The 20,551-nt window shown below is 40.8% G+C and overlaps 1 protein-coding gene across 2 annotated transcripts in view; it reads right to left on the bottom strand.

Moving 5' to 3' along the window:
- The window catches only part of KIT (KIT proto-oncogene, receptor tyrosine kinase), a 78,989-nt gene that overhangs the window by 23,423 nt on the left and 35,015 nt on the right, over positions 1–20,551 (bottom strand). For both annotated transcript variants that reach the window (XM_028505820.2, XM_028505822.2), the window contains exons 3-7: positions 18,373–18,654; positions 17,200–17,336; positions 12,981–13,152; positions 8,951–9,140; positions 6,865–6,980 (exon numbers count right to left, since the gene is read on the bottom strand). In XM_028505820.2, coding sequence (XP_028361621.1) covers positions 6,865–6,980; positions 8,951–9,140; positions 12,981–13,152; positions 17,200–17,336; positions 18,373–18,654 — 897 coding nt within the window. The remainder of the gene's footprint in view (positions 1–6,864; positions 6,981–8,950; positions 9,141–12,980; positions 13,153–17,199; positions 17,337–18,372; positions 18,655–20,551) is intronic.

The following is a 20,551-nucleotide window of genomic DNA, read 5'->3' as shown; positions in this document are numbered from 1 at the left end:
ACAAAGAAATAGAACCTCATTTCTGTAAAAAATAAAAGTTATTTTAATGGCCTGGAAAAGTATGTAGTGATACAGATATTTCCAAAACTGGCTTGATTCTTATTTTGGCTTATTCTCTATGCTTCATGTAACATTTTATAATAAAAAATTTAATTTAAAAACACTATACAAATGTTTGCACACACCAAGCTACACTCCAGTTACTGTGGTAGTTTTAGAGCAAATTCCTAAAGTCAAGAAAATAAATCAAAAAGGAGTTCTACGTTTAAGAAGTCAGGTATTTTCATACAGAAGTAGCTCTAACAGAACCCACCTAAGGGTGAGGGGCACGGACGCAAACAAAGCAAAGCCTCTCAAGCAAAACCCAGCAGGTAAGTGGGTCAGCAGTAAGTCTTAATAAACCCGTTAGCCTCTAACACAAGCATGGTTTGCACGCCCTACTGCTGGGAGGGTCCTATCATCTTTAACAAATGGAAGCAGACAGGCTAAAAGGTTGAGAGGCAGGAAGACATTTCCACCTTCTAAAACAGCTAAGTTCTAGTAACTTCACTCTCACGTCATCAGAATCTGTGAAAGCACAGACCCACAGAGCAGTCCTTAAAGGCATGCCCACCATGGTCATGTTACCTTGGGAAATTTGTCACCGGGCTACCATCCAAAAGACCCTGATGTTCCTCAATACCTGGACTGTGTCACGAGCTCTGCTTGCTTACAGGAACTGAAAGTGATTCCCCACCACAACATGAAGAGCACTGAGTGTCAAGACCAGGTGTTGAGTATGAAGGCCAAGATGGCGATGGGGCATCATGTGCAAAAGGGAGCATGTGCAAGAGGGCTGAGTGCAACATCATACCTATGCATACCTAAAAGAACAGAATCACTCCACCTTCTGCCTACAGATACAGAAGGAAGGTCCTGTATGTATTAGGTATGCATAGTTCTTCTGTGGCACTGAGCCCTTCTGTATAAATACAGAAGGACCTTCCTCTGTATTTATAGCCAAGGAGCAGCACCATTAGAGCCATGCATTCACCCTCCTCCATTCCCTGGTGACAAACATGCTTCCGCCCTGCTTTCCTGAGCTCAGTCTTGTTCTGTTGGTGCACACGGCACTGGGCAGAAAGACCTTGGTTTGGGTCCCTGACCCAGAAGGGTCAGTAAGACAAGGTCCCTGAGACCTCCCGCCAGGTGGGTGACCCAGATGGCTGGCTGGCAGGCAGTCCAAAGGCATCTACCTACATGGCCGGCCTGACAGGTCGGCCCTCACCTTTGCCAGATGGCGAGCTAGGCATGTGCTTTATTTGCAGAGTGTTACACTTCCAGTGGCTTCTCCCAAGAAGGAGAAGAGTTTAGCCACTCATAACTGAAATTAATTATGACTAAAAATATATACAAGGTAACCCAGATTTTGCAAATGTGGTTAAAGGGAAACTGTCTCATACAGAGGCCTCATTGGGTGATTTATTACTTTGATTTGGGTATACTGTATGATCTATAAATAATTGCCCACACCAGACAGGATGTTAATTATATAATGTAGTGATTTAGAAATAAATTATTTAACATTTCCTTAAATTGTTTCAACCTCCTGTTAACATTCTGTCACAACCAGAGTGAAAGCGGTGACTTCTGAGAGTTAATTTGGTACAGTTCAGCAGTCCCTTGGCTATCCAGTCTCCTTTAACAGTTCATTGTCCTAGGCAAGCCAACAATGAAAGGAGAGCCCTTTAGTTCTCTGTGCCGTGCTTGCAGGGCTTGCCCTGCTGCCTGCCTGCCTACCTGCGTGCCAGAACCACCTGAGTGCCGCAGCCCTCTCACTAGACTGTAGGTTTGTCAGCAAAGGACAGACAGACCTTTAAGACTGTGAGGCCAATGTGGCCCACAGTGAAAATGAGTTTGACACCCCTGGCCTAGATATGTCATCTGCTAAAAATTCGTAATACATATTTGGAAATGCTACCAGACCAAAACCACAATGAGAGACCACCTCAGATCTGTTAAAATGTCTATTTCCTCGAAGACGAGAGATAACGAATTCTGGCAAGGATGTGGGGAAAAGGGAACGCTCACACACTCATGGTGGGAATGTTAACGGGTACAACCACTACAGAAACCAGTGTGGGAGTTCCTCAAGAAATGAAAAATAGCACTGCCACAGGATCCCACGATCCCACGTGGGGTCATACATCCCAAGGAAACAAAAACGTTACCTCGAAGAAATATTGTATCTCCACCTCTGTGTTCAACGCAGCATTATTCACAATAGTCAAGGTAGGGGAACAACCTGTGTCCATCATGGGAAAAATGGATCCAGAAAATTTGGTCCATATACACAACGCAATATTGCTCAGCCTTAAACGATCAGAAAATCCTGTCTTTTGTGATAAGGAGAATGAAACTGGAGGTCATTATGCTAAGTGAAGGAAACCAGATGGAGAAAGGCACGCAAGGCATGGTGCCACTTACATGTGGAATCTTTTTAAAGTAGTGTTGAACTTGTAGACACAGAGTAGAAAAGTGGCCGCCTCGGGATGGGGTGGGGAAGGGGCCAGGGAGAGTTGGTGGAAGGATACAAACTCTCAGTTCCGGAAGGCAAAAGGCCTAAGGGTCTAATGCATATCATGGTGCCTATAGCTGACAACACAGCAGTGTATAACTGAAATTTGCTGAGACAGTAGGACTTAAATATATTCACCAAAACAAAACACAACACAACAAAGTGAAACAAAGTGGGTAAAAATGTAAGCTGATAGATGTGTTAATTAACTCGATGGGGGGAAATCCTTTTGCAATGCAGTATACATAGATCAAATCAGTATGCTGTACACTCTAAATAACTCACAGCTTTATTTATCAATTATACTTCAATAAAGCTGAAAAAAGGTTACTGGATCTTCTTAAATTATTCCAGAGGTTTGAAAAACAATCAACTTATCATAGCAATCATAATTTCTTTCTACAATTATGTAAATTATTTCAGGACTCACATGGGATATTTGAAATTAGAAGCCAAATTAAACTTATAAAATATTTATATTACTGATTAACATTTCAGTCCACTAAAAAGTCTAAGATTTATTCATGAAATTTTGAATGGAGAGGGAAAAGAGCCATGTCAATGAATTAGGGTTAAAATTCCTGTTTGACCTTTTCGTTGTACCTGGGTTTGGGAAAAACCTTATTGTGCGACATCTGTTTCATCCACAGAGACCACAGGCCCCTAAACAAGCATTACAAGCCACCCAAAGAATCTCCGGTGATGCCACTTAGGGATAGTTTCCCAAGTTCTCAGAACTCTTGTTTTTCTCCCAGTTTTGATCGTCAGGAAAAACAAATGACCATTTCCCCAAAGTACAAACTTTGTTAGAACTACAAAACCTATTGCTGTCTCCATCTTTGGTAGCAGTGAGAGAGTGATTACAGTAATGCAAGTTCCATTCAAAGGACCATGGATTGTTTCGTTTTTTAATGAAAACTCCCAGTAGTTTCCACCGGAAGTTCTGCTGAAAATGGTAAACATGTTGTAATACGCGTTTGCCCTTACAAACTACCTTCAATGCCCCTGGGCCAGCTCAGACCCACACAAACCGCAGCTTGGTTAGAGAGGTGACAGACAGCTTTACCTGTTACATATTTGTCCCTTAACACAAGCTGACAGGTCGTGATTTGTTTGAAGCCCTACACGAGTGTTAAACACATTCACTGTCTCTCTCAATATACTCAAATCTACATGTGAAATTTCCAAAACAAATGGATTTTTCAGCCATCAAGCATTTAACCATTCAAAATCAAAGATTTTCATGAGCATTTCTCAAAGTCGAATCCATTAAGCAATTATACATCCACATCACTGATAAAAGGAGCCTGAATTTCTGCACTAATATTCTGATTATGCATTTATTACTTTGATTTTTATTCATTCTAATTTTTATAAAGTATAATTTCTTTCATTCTTGGGGCTAAACTTATTTACAGAATAAACCATATAGTAGAATCAACATATGCTAAAATGTTGTGTCAAAATGGATACCACTGCTCCAATTTTAAATTTTAGAACTAGTTTTAGCTTTTGATTTTAAATCTTAATTTCAAAAAAATCTTGCTCCATAATAGTATTAGATTACTTTTTCATATTTTTCCATCAAAAAAAAATCAAAACAATTAGCTAACTGGCCCTGACGCAAGTCCTGACTGGTGTGGCTCACTGGGCTGGGCATCGTACCGCAAACCAAAAACTCACCGGTTCAATCCCCGGTCAAGGTACATGCCTGGATTGCTGGCCAGTTTCCCTGGCCGGGGGCATGGGAGAGGCAAGCAATCGATGTTATCTCTCACACATCTATGTTTCTCTCCCTCTCTCCCTCTGTTCCCCTTTCTCTAAAAATAAATAAATAAAATCTTAAGAAATCAGCTGACTATATCTGTAAAATACAATTGGGACATATTTCACAAGAGGCAAATGTTTTAAGCTTCACATGAAAATACTACCCCTATCAAAGCATTTGGGGATCAAGAAATCTGCTGTGTTAGGAAGGTGACCTAACTGCCTTTAGTCAGTTTAGTCTTTATAACAAACTGACATCAATAAAAAGATTTCCTGAGTAGCTTAACCTAGGACAGCAGAGTCCACAGTACCCTGTTCACCTAGTGCATGAAACCAGCAGCTCAGCAACTGCTGGGCAGGCGTCTACAGCCCAGGCCCCAGAATGCAGAAAAGGCCTGCCACACTAATAGGAATTCCAAGCAAGGATCACTCGGGAAGGTTAATGCCGTTTCCTACCCAGTTTCAAACAGGCAGGAGTTCACGAGCAGAAGTGATTAATACTGATCCTGTTAGATGGCAAATCAGCCTGGTAAAATTAGCCTGCGAAGGAAGATGGTGACCATTTCGTCACTCAGAGACAAGGAAGGGTGATTTTCCGCAGACGTCTCTCTGAGATCCGTGACTCACAACCCACTGGCAGACCACACGCTGGCAAATGGAAGTGTGAAAGGGAGAAAGAGGCCTGTCTCAAGGTCTCCTTGGCCTTGAAGCCAGGGAGAGATAAAGATGGCACTTAATTTTATAAAATTCCCAACTAGTAAGCTTCTCACAGTGAGATTCAGGAGTGGGCCCCATCCAAGACCTGCTGTTATGCCCACAGGAGATACGCACAGCCCGAGAATGAGCATTCTGAAGGAGCAATTTGACAGAGTGATTTGTGTATCTACTGAATCAATTATTAAAAATATCTTATACTTTCTACTATCTCTGTTTTTTTTTACTTTACTTTTCTAGCAACTGGTTCTTACTCTATTTTATAAGTATTGATCCAGAATGAATTGGAAATTTTTTTTTAAAATGCCGTTTCCCATGGGGAGTTTGAAAAGCACCACACTAAAGCAGGCAAAATACAGTTTTCTGTGGACGGTCTGCATGTCATGATCGCGAGGGCACTGATTAACCTGAAATTGTTCTCCAATTACTTGAACAGTAAGATTTTTCAGAAGCAGGTAATTGTGCCCATGTGTACACTACACTAAGCTCCTCTGATTAACATCTGAATTAATCTAGAGATATCTAAATTGTAGGTTAATGAGATACCACATAATCAAAACTGTTCCAAGGAACTGAGGTGTTAATGAACATGATTCCCTTGGAAAAGGGAAATTCTGTGGTCAAACATGTGCGGGATATTTGCTCCATCTCACGGCCCCCTCCTGGGGAGCCGTAAGACAGCTTGGCATGGGTGGGATTCTGAGAAGGCCTATGATTAAGAAAAGTGTCTAAGTACAGATGTGACTTTCTTTATCTAAACACGTATCTTGTTCAGAAAACACAATTTTGGAAACACGCGTATAGTGAAAAGCCTCCGTCAGCAATCAGAAACACCCCAAGGATTACTCACTAGCTGTTTGTCGTCTTCATTTATACACGCACCATGCTACCCAGCCCCCACGCGGCAGAGCTCCGGTACCAATGAGATAATGATATAAAATGACTTCATACAGCTCCTTGAGGGCAAGAAATTGGCTCCCATCCTACAGCCCAACACATACAAAGTGCTCAGCAGTTATTAAGCCATTCTCTAAGGAATGTTCCAGGTTGTTTCAGCACCCCCCAAATGCAGGATGGCTCATTTTGTGGCCACTCCCTTGGAAACCTGTGTCTTTGGAGGCCTCCCTTCCTCTGGTCCCCTGGCTGGTGTGTGTGACAGGTACCTGGAGATGCAGACAGGCCCCAGAGGAGAGCCAGGAGGAAGCCCTGCACTTGGAAAAACCACCCAGCTGGTGATCACACTCCCGTGGCCTTAACCTCTGGGCAGAGATAAGGCAAGACCCAGGAGTTCAGGTTCCCGCATGCACGTCACACTCCCACCCGAAGCCACCTAACTCCCTCTCCCAGAGCACCCACACGGTCGGTGCTCAGTGGGGACCCACTCTGCAGGATCAGCACTGCGTCATCTTGGTGGGAGAACAATCTCAACACAAAAAATATCACACCCCCAAAACAGAAAGCATCGTAACAAGAAATCATGTCAGTCCAGCTCCTATTCAACCTCTGGCTCCCCGTTTCAACAATCAACAACAAGTTAAAAATTGTATTTTTAATTTCTATGGCTCCTACGTTTAGTTCAAAGGCAGCATCCACACCTTGCGCGACGTCCAGAGGGTCCTGTGGTCAGTGAAGTGTAGGGCAAGGGATTGGTTTTGGTACACATTCTCGCAACCACCAAACCACAGGGTCTTTGTTAAGGTCAAAATTATCATGAAACATTATTTACATAGTACACAATGAGCTGAGTTCTGCAGCTGTTACAAAAACAGGCCCTAACTTGAAATAATAAAAACAAAAAAAGATAAGGAGTCTTTGATTTTACTCACTGTTCACGTAAACATTAAATGTCACGGAGGAATCGACATCAGAATTGGACACTAGAAACGTGTACGTGCCTCCTTCGGTCCCTTTTAATCTGGTTAAATGAAGTTCACTTATATATCTACAAAGAACAGACAATAAATCAATCATCTGTGGGCTGCCTGCCTTGAGTACATGTCTTTTTCACAGTTTCTATTTGGAAATGCATGGCTATTTAGGGAAAATACAGCTCCCTTAATTCAGTATTAATGAGGTCCACAGAAACAGATACAAACACACACACATTTAATTTGGGGCAAGCGCCTGCTGTGTGAGAAAGCGGAGTGGGGAAATGGCTTTCTCAGCATCAAGGAACTCTCACAGAGACTGCAGCCTCTCCTGCCTCCTGAGCTGTCCTCATGGCCCCCTTCTCACCAGTGTCCTGAACCTGCCTGCCCTGCTTTGCTTTAACAACACTGGCCTGGAAAAACCCAGACTGGCAGGCTGTTCCATGCAGACACTGCAAGGCACCCACGGCAAGGTCGATACTGTTGCCCTCACCTTTCTTCTTGCAACACCACAGTCTCCTGGCGTCCCTCCTACCCCACCACTTCTTCTAAGTGTTCTTTGCACTACATTTGCTATTTAAGCTTCTGTTTCACTACAGGGCCGCCAGATATGGCTGTGTGGACTGAGCACGCATGGAGCTATTGACATGGGCTCCGGTGTGGATGGGGTGCCCTGGGCAGCCCTGGAACTGCACGAGCTACACAACTGACTGGACACATGCAGAGGTGAGTTCAGACTCTTCCCTCACTGCACATGCTCCCTGGGCAATTGCTCTCACACTGAACTATTTTCTGTTTGCTCCCTTTCAAACCTTTACCTCCCATCCAGACTTCTCTGGCCCAAGGCCTCCTCTACGGAGCTATTTTATGCCACCATCTGCCTGGGTGCAGCAGTGGATATATATGAACCCACACATACACCTCCTCCCAGGACGTGCCCTCAGGCACTAAGATGCACTTGAAAGTGGACTGCCTTCCAGGTCTATAGCCAGTGAGAGACCGACCACTGGGAGAGACAAGAACCCAGCTCCAGAGCACCCTGGGGTCAGACTGCGCCTCAGCTTCACCTCAGCCACAGCCCCTCTTTCATCCTTTCCCCCACACTCCCTGGCAGGTCTCCTGCTCCTTTAATGAAGCCCTTGCCCAAGAACCCCTACCTCAAGCTCTGCTTCTAGGGAACCTGACCTATGCATCTCCTCTCATGGTCAACCTCAAATTCAACAAACCCCAAGCTCTTAGCCGCTCCTATCCTAGAATGGGATCACCTCTCACCATCTCGCCTGACTGATGGACCCAAACTCCTCCCCTTCTCTCCTACCCCCTCAGTCCCCTAGTCTTGTTAAGGAGGTATAGCCTGGGTACCTCCCAAATCCATCCCTTTCCCGCCAACCCTTAGGCCCTGGCCCAGGACAGCATCATCTCTCACCAACCTTTTTACAGCAACCTACAGCTCCCGACTGGATAAACATGCAAACTCTAAGCTAGGAAAATAAGAATGCCTCCTCACAGAGTTTGTGAGGACTAGAGTTACTGAGTGAATATACACAAGGTACTTAGAACAGCACAGGTAGAAAAAATGCATGCCATTTACTTACATGAAGTGTTACTACTGCTGCTCTTTTTGTTATAAATGTTTTGAGGATCAAATGAGGGGTCTGCTGTAAAAGAGCTCAGGTTCACTGCCTGGCCCACAGCTACTCCATGATTCTTAGTTTCTTACAGTTAAAAAAAATGATGAAAGGCACTAACTTCCCTCTTTCTGTGAAGTGAGTTATTTAATGTGTCCCTAGTACGTGTAAGTATCCTGGGAACTGCGGGAGAGAACTAGCCTCTATGTTACACACGAGAAAACCTGGACACAGACTTACCTGTGCACCCTAAACGTTCAGCAAAATGTAATGCTGGGAGGAAGACTTGAGGAAGTAGTCCCCAACTTCCCTCTCTGCCAGATGTCCTCTAACTTATGGATCACGGAAACAGGATCTGGTAAGCCAAGTAGAAGAGGAGCAGAATCCCCTCCCCCAAAGCAAGGCCCTCTTCTCACCTGATATTACTTTCATTCTCAGACTTGGGATAATTTTCCCATTTATCAGCAAAGGTTTTGTTCATATATATCCACTGCTGGCGTTCAGGTTTCGGGTATGCCTCGTATTCAACCATCAGATCCACATTTTCTCCATCATTTACAAATACTGTAGTATTTGCCATTGGGATGATATTAATAAATCCTTTATCTAATCAGAACAGAGTAAAACAGAAAGAAACCATTATCCACAACTACCCAGCCAAAAGCACAACATCATCTTTGGATTTCAAAGATATTGACCAATTTCCAGCATGAAATGGCAATAACAAGTTAGAGGGTTGGAACTAGCCATTTGACATGTGTGTTGCTCCTGCATGTGGTCACTGTCCTGCATGAAAGGACCCACACTGGAAATGTTCCCTCACCCATTCTCTCTCTCCAACAACTCTCTTACTTAAAGACCTATGTCCATCTTATCAATCTGCTATAACTACTAGTCTCGATGCTTCTTAGGTTTAAAAGTATTTATAGGACTAAATAGCCCATATCCAGACTCTGTAAGTGTTTATTTGATAAGAAAATAACATAAATCAAGAAGGGACAAAGAATCTCCATGTTCAATAAAAGTGTTGTATTTGGGAAAAAACTAAACTAAGGGTCATCTCATCATATCATATATTGCAGATGAATCAGAGACAGCATTTTAACAATCAGACCATGCTAAACAACAGAATTCTTATCAAACTTCTATGGGACAGGGGTGAGGAGGAGCGGGTTTCCAATTTTTTTTTAGAAGCAACATAAGAAAAAAATCATAAAAGACAAATCTAAATACATAAACATTTGTAAATGTCTATATAGTAAAATTAATTAAGGTAACAGAAGAAAGAGGACATAAAATATAGAAGAAAAACACTTAGTTAAACTGGTAATTAAATAAGGGATCATTTCGCATATTAAAAATAGCAAAACCTCAATAAAGCTATTTCAAAAATAAAGTATACACAACCTATTGATAAACAATAGCAAAACTAATTTGAAATAAACTTAATTTTCCAAGTGTGGTAAAAGTGGCAGACTGAATGACACACTGCAGGCCAACACAACTCTTAGGGAGCATTTAGCAACATAGATTTTTAAAGATCACTCTTCAATTTAATACTGTAACTGACACTTGAGTACTTTTCTTAGTGAGTTGGATAGCTACGTTACAAAATAAGTGCTATTGACATTAGTTATAATAATTTTAAAAATGAGAAACTGGTTAAATAAAGTAGCCCTTAGGTATAATTATATACTAATAATATTAAAAGAACTTGATAAAGAGCACAATAAAATAATTGCCAATATTATTTTTATAGCTACCATTTATGGAACACTTACTAATGTGCCAAGAACTGCCCTAAGTACTTTAGCATACATTTTATTTAATAATTATAACAAACATTTAATCTTATAACAGTGAAAGAGGAAGCTTATAACCCCTAAATTACAGATGAAAAAATCAATTCCTGGAGGGAAGAGCTTAGATTTTAATACAGGTCTATGAAAAGCTAACTCTGACCTCTTCTTACTATAGTATTTCTTAACAGTCTCTACTTTTATTTAGAGAGAGAGAGAGAGAGAGAGAGAGAGAAAGAGAGAGGAAATGAGTTATATGTATAAATAAAACTCTGCTGCATATAAAAATACAAATATACCAAATATTTAAAATGGTTATATCAGCCAGTGGAATTATACAACTTTTCATTTTATTTTCCTTTTTTTTTTTCCAAATTTTAAAAATGAATTATGAAATGTAAATTCTTATTATTTTTGGTGTTGTTTGGTTAAATATATTGAAGTCCAAAATGACACTGTCAAAATAGTTATTCACTGCCTTTTAGTTTCCTATATACTCAGAATAAAAAATGGAATCCAACTGTCCTACGTACTAACTGAAAAAGGATTTTTCAGATGAGGATGGAAAATCATTTAAATGAAAACTAGTTATGGAAACCACCACCTTGTTCTAATTCCTGAATTGTAAATGATACCTCCTACCATTCTTTAAGCTAAATTAGGTTAATTTTGAAAAACTAAATGTTTCCTCTGAATGCTACACTAATTTTTCAGGTTTTAAAGGTTATAAATTCAAATCACACAATGCAAAATACTCAAATTATTATTGACAACAATAGTGCATGGAACTATGCATGGACTAGTTTTAGGTCCTATCACGGAATAGATCATCAAATTCACGAAGTGTAAGAATTATTGTAATCAAAGAATCCACCCGTGTTGGTATAACATAAAGTATGATTTTTTCAAGTATTTCTTCTGCATTAAGTAATTAAGGAGTTCTTTGATAATGCATTAATATTTAATTAGGTGCAAATACTGTGCCAAGTACTGCTACAAAATTTATTCCCTTTTCTCCTTCATGCAAACTTGGGACTTAGAAGCTGTGTTTCTCAAAAGAGAAAATGCAGGCAGAGAAAAAGTAGGGTGCGTTTGAAAGTTAAGTGGCAGAGCCCCAACTCAAAACCAAGACAGGCCATCCCGAAGTCCTGCTTTCTCTACTACTCCAGGTTGTAGCCAAATCCTACTCTATATTCCCAGCCGCTAGAGAGATTACTTTTTCTCTGTCTCTTCCTGTTCTTGTCCCATCGCAACCCACTCCTGAAACAATACAAAACCAGATTCAGGTTTCTCAGCCACAAGTGTTTCCAGTTACACAGTTATATTCTTGGAAATTGATGAATGGATTTTAAAAATCTGATTATATACAACAATATGCTCCAAACATCCTTACTAATTGCTTTCTGGAGCTGAAGCTGATATATCAACATACTCCCTAATCAACTTAGCAAATTAGCACTTACTGGGTTTAATATTTTAAAAGCATAGCCTTCTATTTAAATTAATAAATGGTCCACAATCACGTTTGGGGACAGAGTAGTACTCTTTCTCTGTACCGACTCTATAATTGCAACCAAAGTGTCTTCTCCACATTCAGTCTGGTGAGACCCCTTCAATCGTATCATGGACAGACATACCAAAATTATATGAGATTATTGTGGGATAAATCACAGACCTCTGACATTGCTACATAAATTATTGAAGAAATGTGGGGGAAAGCAGAAATGAAAACAAATATGGCATCATTTTCTTATTGCTCATGATGAAGAATTTCTCCACCCTCCAAGTACTTCATCACAGTCAAGCACGAAGAATAGGGTTGCAGGAAAGAGACAAGAAAATAGATTAAGTTCAAACAATACTGAAAAAACAAAAAAATGTGTAAATGAAGTCATTTTGAAATCGTTATTATTTTCTGTAAATCAAAAGCAAACACTTCACCACATTCTGCTCTCTTTAAGTAGAGGCTTGGAAAATATAAATTTATTGAGATGTCTAGAGTAGGGAAGAAAAGGCTAAACCACATGATGGGGTTACGGGGCACAGGTTATCCTGTTCCAGTCCACGCTCTGTAGAACTAGGGACCCGTGTGCCTGTGCCCTCCTTCTCAAGGGTTCATGCTGCTGCCTGGAAGGATGGAGAGTAGGGTGAGGTGGGGCAGGGAGGGGAAACTCTGCCAACTCTTCCCTGCTACAGATGAGCTGGAGCCATGAGTGGAAAACAGTCAGCCAAAAGGCTGAGGAGCCCCACCAAAAGATTCAGAGAAATTCTTCAGGCTCTAAGCATTTGTACCCCTCCAAAGACTAGACTAGAATTTTTGCAAGGACTAGAATTTTTGAAAAAGCTCAACCTTGCTTTATTTGTTCGGTGGGGGTGGGGAGGGTGAGTAGCACAGAGAGTGAAAGGTTTGAAGAACTTCAGTTACAGCTTTCCACTTCCCTCTACTGAACAGGTAGAATTTGCTGTTTGTGGTCTAGCGGAAAAGAGGGGCAATGGTAATTTTTATTCATTCATTCATCCTTCATTCACTCGAAGAAAATAAAAATTTCTAAGAACCTGTTCAACATTCCATTTACATAAAAAGGAAACTAGTAATGTCTTCTTTCACTATTGCCAGTAATTTATACATTCCCATAGAGATATTTACCTATGACTTCCAAGGTTGTTGTGACATTTGCTGATCCAAAAGTATTATTGGCATAACACATGAACACTCCAGAATCATTCACTCTTGCTGAGCTGATAGTCAGCCTTTCCTGACGTACGAAATTGAAGTCACCCTGATGCCAGCTATTACTCTTTACCTGTGCTTTGGTTTGCTGGTTTCAGAAGGAGAGAAAAAGAAATCAGAGATTACCATAAGATTTATATGCAGGATCTTTCCTAGGCAAATTAAAAATAGCGGCAATTAACTTCTCCATATTAGTGTTCATTATACACTACTTAAGTAAGAGTAATAAAGCATTACGACAAGTCTGTCATTGGAACACTTCATATTACAGAATTATATTGAAAGACAGTCATTAATGATTGGGAAAACATGAAAATTCATGTCTTAATAATCATAGCATACATAATTCCAAATTCTATGTAGTGCTATTTTTTTAACAGTGCCAAATTTTAAGTCACTATATAAAAAACACCGCAGAATGCTAATATTTTACAATGAGTCAGCATACTCACATCAGTATTTCCTGTTACGTATTTTTCCTATTCTAACTCCCAGTAATTGAAAGAAACACATTGTGAATAATAATCATATTCTATTTTATTAACATGTGTACTATTTTTATGAATAAGAAGAGAATCACAATGTCTACAACTAACTTGAAAATTCACCCTACAGTTTTTACTAAGCAGAATTTTGGCAACTCTTAAAGGGAGTTCTAAGATATGTAACACATACAAAACCAAGCCCCAACTCATTTATGCATGCACTGAAGAGCAAAGGTCGTGAATTTGCCCTTGTGATATCACCCTCCACTCTAATCGTTTCAAGACGTGGAGAGATTTCTTGTATGGAAAATGTCATGGGGAAAAATAAAACAATATAAACTACAGCTGTTCTCTGAAAAGATTAAAAGAAGTAGCCTATAGCTTTTTGCCTTTTCCAAATCTTCTGAAATGTGACACATTCCTATTACAATGGAAAAAAAAAACTAAAAAAAGAAATTGAACAGGAGCTGATCCTGACAGGGAACAAGACCAAGGGTGATCGGCTGCCCGGGCACTGGCGAACCCGGGAGCCTTGGTCTGTTCTGATAACACTGCACATGGGCACAGCCCTCTACACGGCACCTCGGCAGCCTGTCCAGTGCCCTGGTCACTCCAGCACATTCATTTCAAGGAAACAACTCAACAAAAAACTGAAGCTCAAAGAGCTTTACTACAGACTCAGAGATGAACTAGATGTATACCAGGTATCAAATTTATGAATACGTGAAAACAAGAAAATATGTACGTTACTTAAAAAACACAAATTGAGTGTAACTTAAAATGGCAACCATGTGACAACACATGTGCATGAGGACAAAAAGAAAACAAACACCAAAAAAATATACACGGGCAATACAGCATTTGTAAAGGCTGGCCATATGGGACTACTGAGTACTTAACATGAAATAGTCTGAATTGAGTTGTTTCTAAAATATAATATATGTCCCAAATATTGAAGACTTAGGATGAAAAAATAATGCAAAATGTCCCATTAATAATTTTATGTTAATTACATGATAAAATAGTATTTCAGTATATTGGGTCAAATAAAATATATTATTAAAATCAATTTTACTTTTTTTACTCTTTGTCATGTGCCTCCTAGAAAATTTAAAATTACACAGGAGGCTCACATTATATTTCCATAGCACTACTATATACAATGGTGGGGTTATATCTATTTCTCTTTCTGTTATTATAGTTTTGGAAGAATTTTTTACATTGAAATAAGCACAAATCAAAGCCGACTGCCAGAGTCGAATGTTTTGAAATAAAAAGAAGAGGAGCCTTGTGGCTGGCTGACTGTGAGAGCCTGGGCAAGCTGGGGACACCACTAGCCTTTTGTTTCCAGGAGACAATGAGGGAACGAAGGTCCCGAAAGGGCTCTGCGGTCAGGAGCACTCTGTAGGTTTAAAAATCCTCCTTCTAAGACAGCCTTCTAATAATTAATTGGCAGACACCTGCCACTTCACTGCATAAGATCAACTGTTAAGAAGATGCAATAGCAAAGCGAAGTGACACTTTCTCTAGCCTTTCCCAGTCCATCATATCACAGACTTCCCCTCTGCGAAGGCAGAGGGACAGGGGGCAGATAACATGCCACATTCTAGATTTCAGGAATCTTCCTTATGGTTCTTGTAAGAGCACGAGAGTTTCCAATAGGAAGCTAAGCAGGGACACTGAACACGTCAGTGCCAGCAGGAATACAGTGGTCATAGGGAGGCAGTACCAACACCTCAATCCAGAGACCATAATTTAGGGCACTGTCAGAGATCATCATCAAAAGCAAGTAAAAATACAAGGGTTTATAAGCATTAGAAAAGCTAACCAAGGTTCACAAGTGCTGAATAAACTCTAGAGTCTCTTACATTTGAATACGAAATAATTGCAAAACTCTAAAACAGTTTACCCTAAATTTCATTATGAGTTAAACCTACTTTAAATGGTCAGAATCAAAGAGCATGATTTTTAAGATAATTTGATAGCTTTAACAGCGCTAAGTATTCCAAATTAAGCCAAAGGATATCAATGTAAGATTCATAGATGAACCTTGGCACAGAGCCATGAGCCCCATCTGCAATTCACACATTACATATTGCTCGCACGTGATTTGGTTTTCCTTAACCCTTGGAGGTGCACACTGGGATTTCCCCAAGGGCTCCCAACACTGAAGGCTTATCTACCAGTGTCACTGGATTAATTGGGAATGGCATGCAGGGCTCCTGGGAAACACGGTTCAGACCAAAACTGCCTGGGGCAATTTAATTTCTCATTTCAAAAAGGCTAATTTTCCAGTTACACTGAAGCTCAAATACACACACCATCTAAACTGTTCTCTTATCTGAAATCAAAAATTATAGAAAGTCAATTAATATAGGATTGTGTTCGGTGAGGTTAGTCAAAAATGCATGCATGAGCTATTGTTTTTTATTAAATTATATGATATGGAAACTAAAACTTATTCCCTGAGCCATTGGTTTGAAAGAACCAGTCTACAAGACAATCCATTCTTCTAGTCAATGGCAGGCTTCATTTAGCAAGGTATCATCCATCACAGGTCTACATGAATACCATCATAATGCTTTGCATTATGCTAATCACCATGGTTACTTGTTTAGCTAAGAATTCTTTTAAAAGGCATGAAATTGCCATTGTTGAATATAGGGCATGAGGAGGAAGAAAAGAAAGAAGAAAAATATAGCATTTCCTTTTTTCCTGTGTAATGCACACACATGTACTAAGGAAAAATGACCACGACAGCACATTAACTAGATGGCCAAGATTATCAAAAAAAATAACTGAAAACTCAGTTCATGAAAATCATAAACAAAGTATTAGAGAAATTAAACATTTTAAAGGCCTTGCTATTAATGTGAATATTTCAAGAGGAAAAAAACTTCAAATACAACTTGATAAAAATTTATTTAATTTCAAGGTACGCCTAACACAGTAATCTGACATATAGAGGACACATGCGATATGCATTTGTCAAATAAATGAGAACTTAAACACGGCCAAATGTTTCAGATGAACGATAACCCTTTTATTAATAGCAACTAAAACAAATAGAAAACCATTAGCAACTTGATCTCTGGTCCAGCCTCAAAGGAGGAAATCAGATCCATACAAAAAGAAACCCATCTCTCAAATGGCTACGCCGTTCTGCAGGAAGGGAAGACCTTCCTGGTTAATATCTGAGAACAATTCTTCGTTTTAATTAGGCAAAGAAAAACCCCCCGGCAACTCTTCCCAATATTTTAAATAATCTGGCCTGAACAGTAATAGCTTTAAAAACTGAGGTATTTATACAGTTCACCATTAGTGGTGTTTTTTAAAAATTTCCTATCTAAAGTCATTCAGAGAAACAGCATGAAGTAATAACTTGACCCTGAAGTTCTCTTTAAGATTCCCTAAAACAAATTTACCAAATGGCATTTACTTGGTACCGGTAATGAGCGCACACACCCACATATGGCGCTGTGAGAGGGGGAACATGCATCTCAGCACACTCCCAGACAGCTCCACCCCAGGCACACACACCAGCTGAGCCGTCCCCCAGGACAATTAATAGACTTTTTAAAAAAAATGTGATTATCTCCCATACAGACAGAATGATATATTGAGGAAAATGAAGGAAACAATTCACTCACCTGGCTGTTTTCCTTTATCCACAGTGAGTCCACAGAACTAGACACATCTTTTATCAAGCATGTCACTGTAAACTCTTCCCCTTCCCTAAGAAGGTAGCTTGCTTTGGACACGGACACAACTGGTACAGCTCTGATGGCTAGAATAAAAAGAAACACAGCCCTCAAATAATCTCTCCTATCAAAAAATCTGACTTTTTCCCCTCAAATGCACACAGCTTATTTTGGCATCTTTTAAGTAAAACATAAAATACCATACTAAAGGATCTGTATGACTTGCACCCCTGAAGACATCAGCAATTACATCATGCATCCTTCAAGTAAATTCATTACTATTGAGTGAAAAAGTAGGAATGTCTACTCTGAGATAACAGTGCTGGACAAGGTGATTGCGAAGCAGGCAGAAGCCCCTGCTGGCAGAGGGGAGCAGCCTTCCTCTCCATCTCACTCAGCCGTGGTGGTTCATGAGGACGTGACCTACAACTCATTACAGTCTTTTCCCCAAACAGGCAGCATGTGTTGTAAAAATATCTTACTCATTTCTGAAAGTCCCAGGTCTTAAATAATCAAATTTGCCTTACTCCTAGGGAATGTACTTTTTCAAAAAGCCTTAATAAAAACTATTCGATAGCTGAGTACCAACTGGTGTTGAATGAGATGATCTCTGAGATACAAAATCTGTATGTCCTCCTGCTACCAAAATAGTCCTTGATGCCACAATAATAAGGTCCATAGTCAGTTGGTACTTTCCTCCTTGGATTGTGAGTTGAGAATGCATTAAAATTAAATAGCTGAAGCAAAAGTTGACTCATATATCAATAGTAAATCAAGGAGTGAATAATCTGTAGCTAATGTTTCCAAACAGTGTAACTAAACTTCCCCAGTGGATTTCTCTGGGAAGGAACACTTTCATGCAATTATGAAACTCTGACTGTCCCAGTACGGCCTTAATCCCAATCTACAGTAGACACACCCAACTGAAGGCAGCCCTGGACTGGTCCCAGGTGGTTGGGACCAGGAAACAAAGAATTCACAGGCAGCTGACATTATTTTGAAGTTAGGGGAACTGAAGAGCCAGCTGCCTGGTTGACTAAGATGGACCACTCGGAAGAGAGAAGTCTTCTTTAGACCAGTGGATGCTCTGACTCCCAGAAGAAGGTACTACAGGGCCCATACCTGCCCTCACTTTCAGGGTGAACTTCTTCGACAGCACTGACTTGCCCCTCTTGTCCGCGGAGCAGTGCAAGCAGAGCCGGTGATACTCGCGCTTCACGTTTCTGATGGTGATGCCGGCCTTGGGATCCGCGACGAACATCAAGTCCTTGGGGAGAGGCTTCCCCTCGCAACCCATAAGGGAGTAGTTGGTCACTTCTGGGTCGGTCAGAGGACAGCGGACCAGCGTGTCATTGCCTTCTTTCCCATACAAGGGAAGGTCCACAAGGAAAAGCTTTGCAGGATCTATAGCACATCAAAAATTAGTGATTTGAATGGCTGCTCACGGGCACTGGAGACACTTTTAAAAGACCAAAAATGAGCCCTGGCTGGCATAGCTCAGTGGGTTGAGCGCGGGCTGGGAACCAAAGTGTCCCAGGTTCGATTCCCAGCCAGGGTACATTCCTGGGTTGCAGGCCATAACCCCCAGCAACCGCACATTGATGTTTCTCTCTGTCTCTCTGTCTGTCTCTGTCTCTCTCTCTCTCTCCCTCCTTCCCTCCCTAAAAATAAATAAATAAAAATATTAAAAAAAAAAAAAAAGACCACAAATGTTACCTCTCCCAACAATTCCCAGTGGTTCAAACGGCTGCTGACTTCTTTCTTTGCAGGCAAAAGTAGAATGTATCCACATGTTAACAAATGAATCCCAGGCCCTACACTTGGACCATTGCACACTTTATATATTTAATTCTCAAAATACCCCCAGGTTATGGGCCCTACCATCCCCACTTTATAGATGAAGAAACTGAAGGCCCCAAAAGGTGACTCCACGTGTCCCAGACGTGGTTGGACAGAAGTCAAATCCAGCCTGACCGATTCCAAAATGTGTGCCCTCAAAACTGAGCATATCGAATTGTAACCATCACTCTTTTTCTGCAACAGGTAATACTTCCGGGAGCATGGGCCAAGAACAGGCTGTCTGATGGTACCTATTAGGGTCAGGGAAAGGTGTTCTTCCTCTGACCCCTCTGGCCCCTCTGACCCTTTCAGAGTTCCCAGTTTCCAGGACCTTTCAGCTTCTAAACTGAATCTAGGAAAGAGTCAGCAGACCGCCCAGCACAAATGACACAGGAGCCTCATACTCTATTCCAATTTCTTAAAAGTGAAGTTAAATATAACTTCTGGAAACCAAGTAATTTCAAATGCACAAGGGAGTTTATGAGTTTCGGGAATACTTGGTCATCTAGAACAGGGCCCTGAGGAGTAAAAGGGGGTATGATGAATGACTATGCCAGAACAACAAACACGGACTGGGAAAGGCTCAGGCAGACCAGGACCCCACGTGCGCAAAGACGACCTCGCTCTGCACGCACACGCTGCCACTCTTTCCTGCGTACAGAAACCACAGGCATGTGGCGGGCCAGCAGAGTCCATTTAAGATTTGTTTTTTTGTTACCCTCTTCATCTGAAAATTAGGTGCTCCATGGAAATCAATCTCATATAATTAAAATATAGCTTCAGACAGTTTTGAAAGAGTTTTCCAAAATATACCTCCTGGCCTTCCATTTATTCTGTAAATAAATTACTTCCTGCTGGGTGAACAACGGTCCAAGGCTGGAGGTGGCTATTTTTCCATCTACCTCTTTCAGTTGCTTGAGTCTAAATGCTCCAACAAAGCCCAGATTTCCTACATGGCTGTAACATAGATTACACAAGTATCCAAACATCTCAAGTCAGTTTTATTAAGTATATTCTAAGTTATTGAGGATGACTTTCCCTACAAAGAAAATGTGTGAGTTCTGACACTAACATGACTAATTCAGCAACTTTCCCCATTTAGTCAGTTGCCTACCCATCCTATTAATAAGCAAAATGATACTTATTCCCACCTAGAAAATGCAGAGTACCTCTGTCAAAGAACCGCGCACAGGCTGGCTCAACAACTGTGGAGCCACATCCAGAGGCTAAGCTGGGGCCTATCGAAGCGTATTTCTTTTCAGCTGCCCAACCAGGAAAGGACAACATATCAGCTAAGGAGGGGCAGAGTCAATTTCATGGTAACCTTTACAGCAAACATGTGAGTCAACCTCATTAACCTGGAGAAAGCTAGGAAGTGCACGGTTCCATCTCCCTAATCACAATTGTGTGAAGAAGACAGAGCAGGTGACCTTATCAAATGATGCAGCGAGGAGCTGAGAAT

Source organism: Phyllostomus discolor, chromosome 1 (genome assembly GCF_004126475.2).
Source record: "Phyllostomus discolor isolate MPI-MPIP mPhyDis1 chromosome 1, mPhyDis1.pri.v3, whole genome shotgun sequence".
In the NCBI taxonomy this organism is placed as follows: Eukaryota; Metazoa; Chordata; class Mammalia; order Chiroptera; family Phyllostomidae; genus Phyllostomus; species Phyllostomus discolor.
This window is presented reverse-complemented; position numbering and strand designations above follow the sequence as displayed.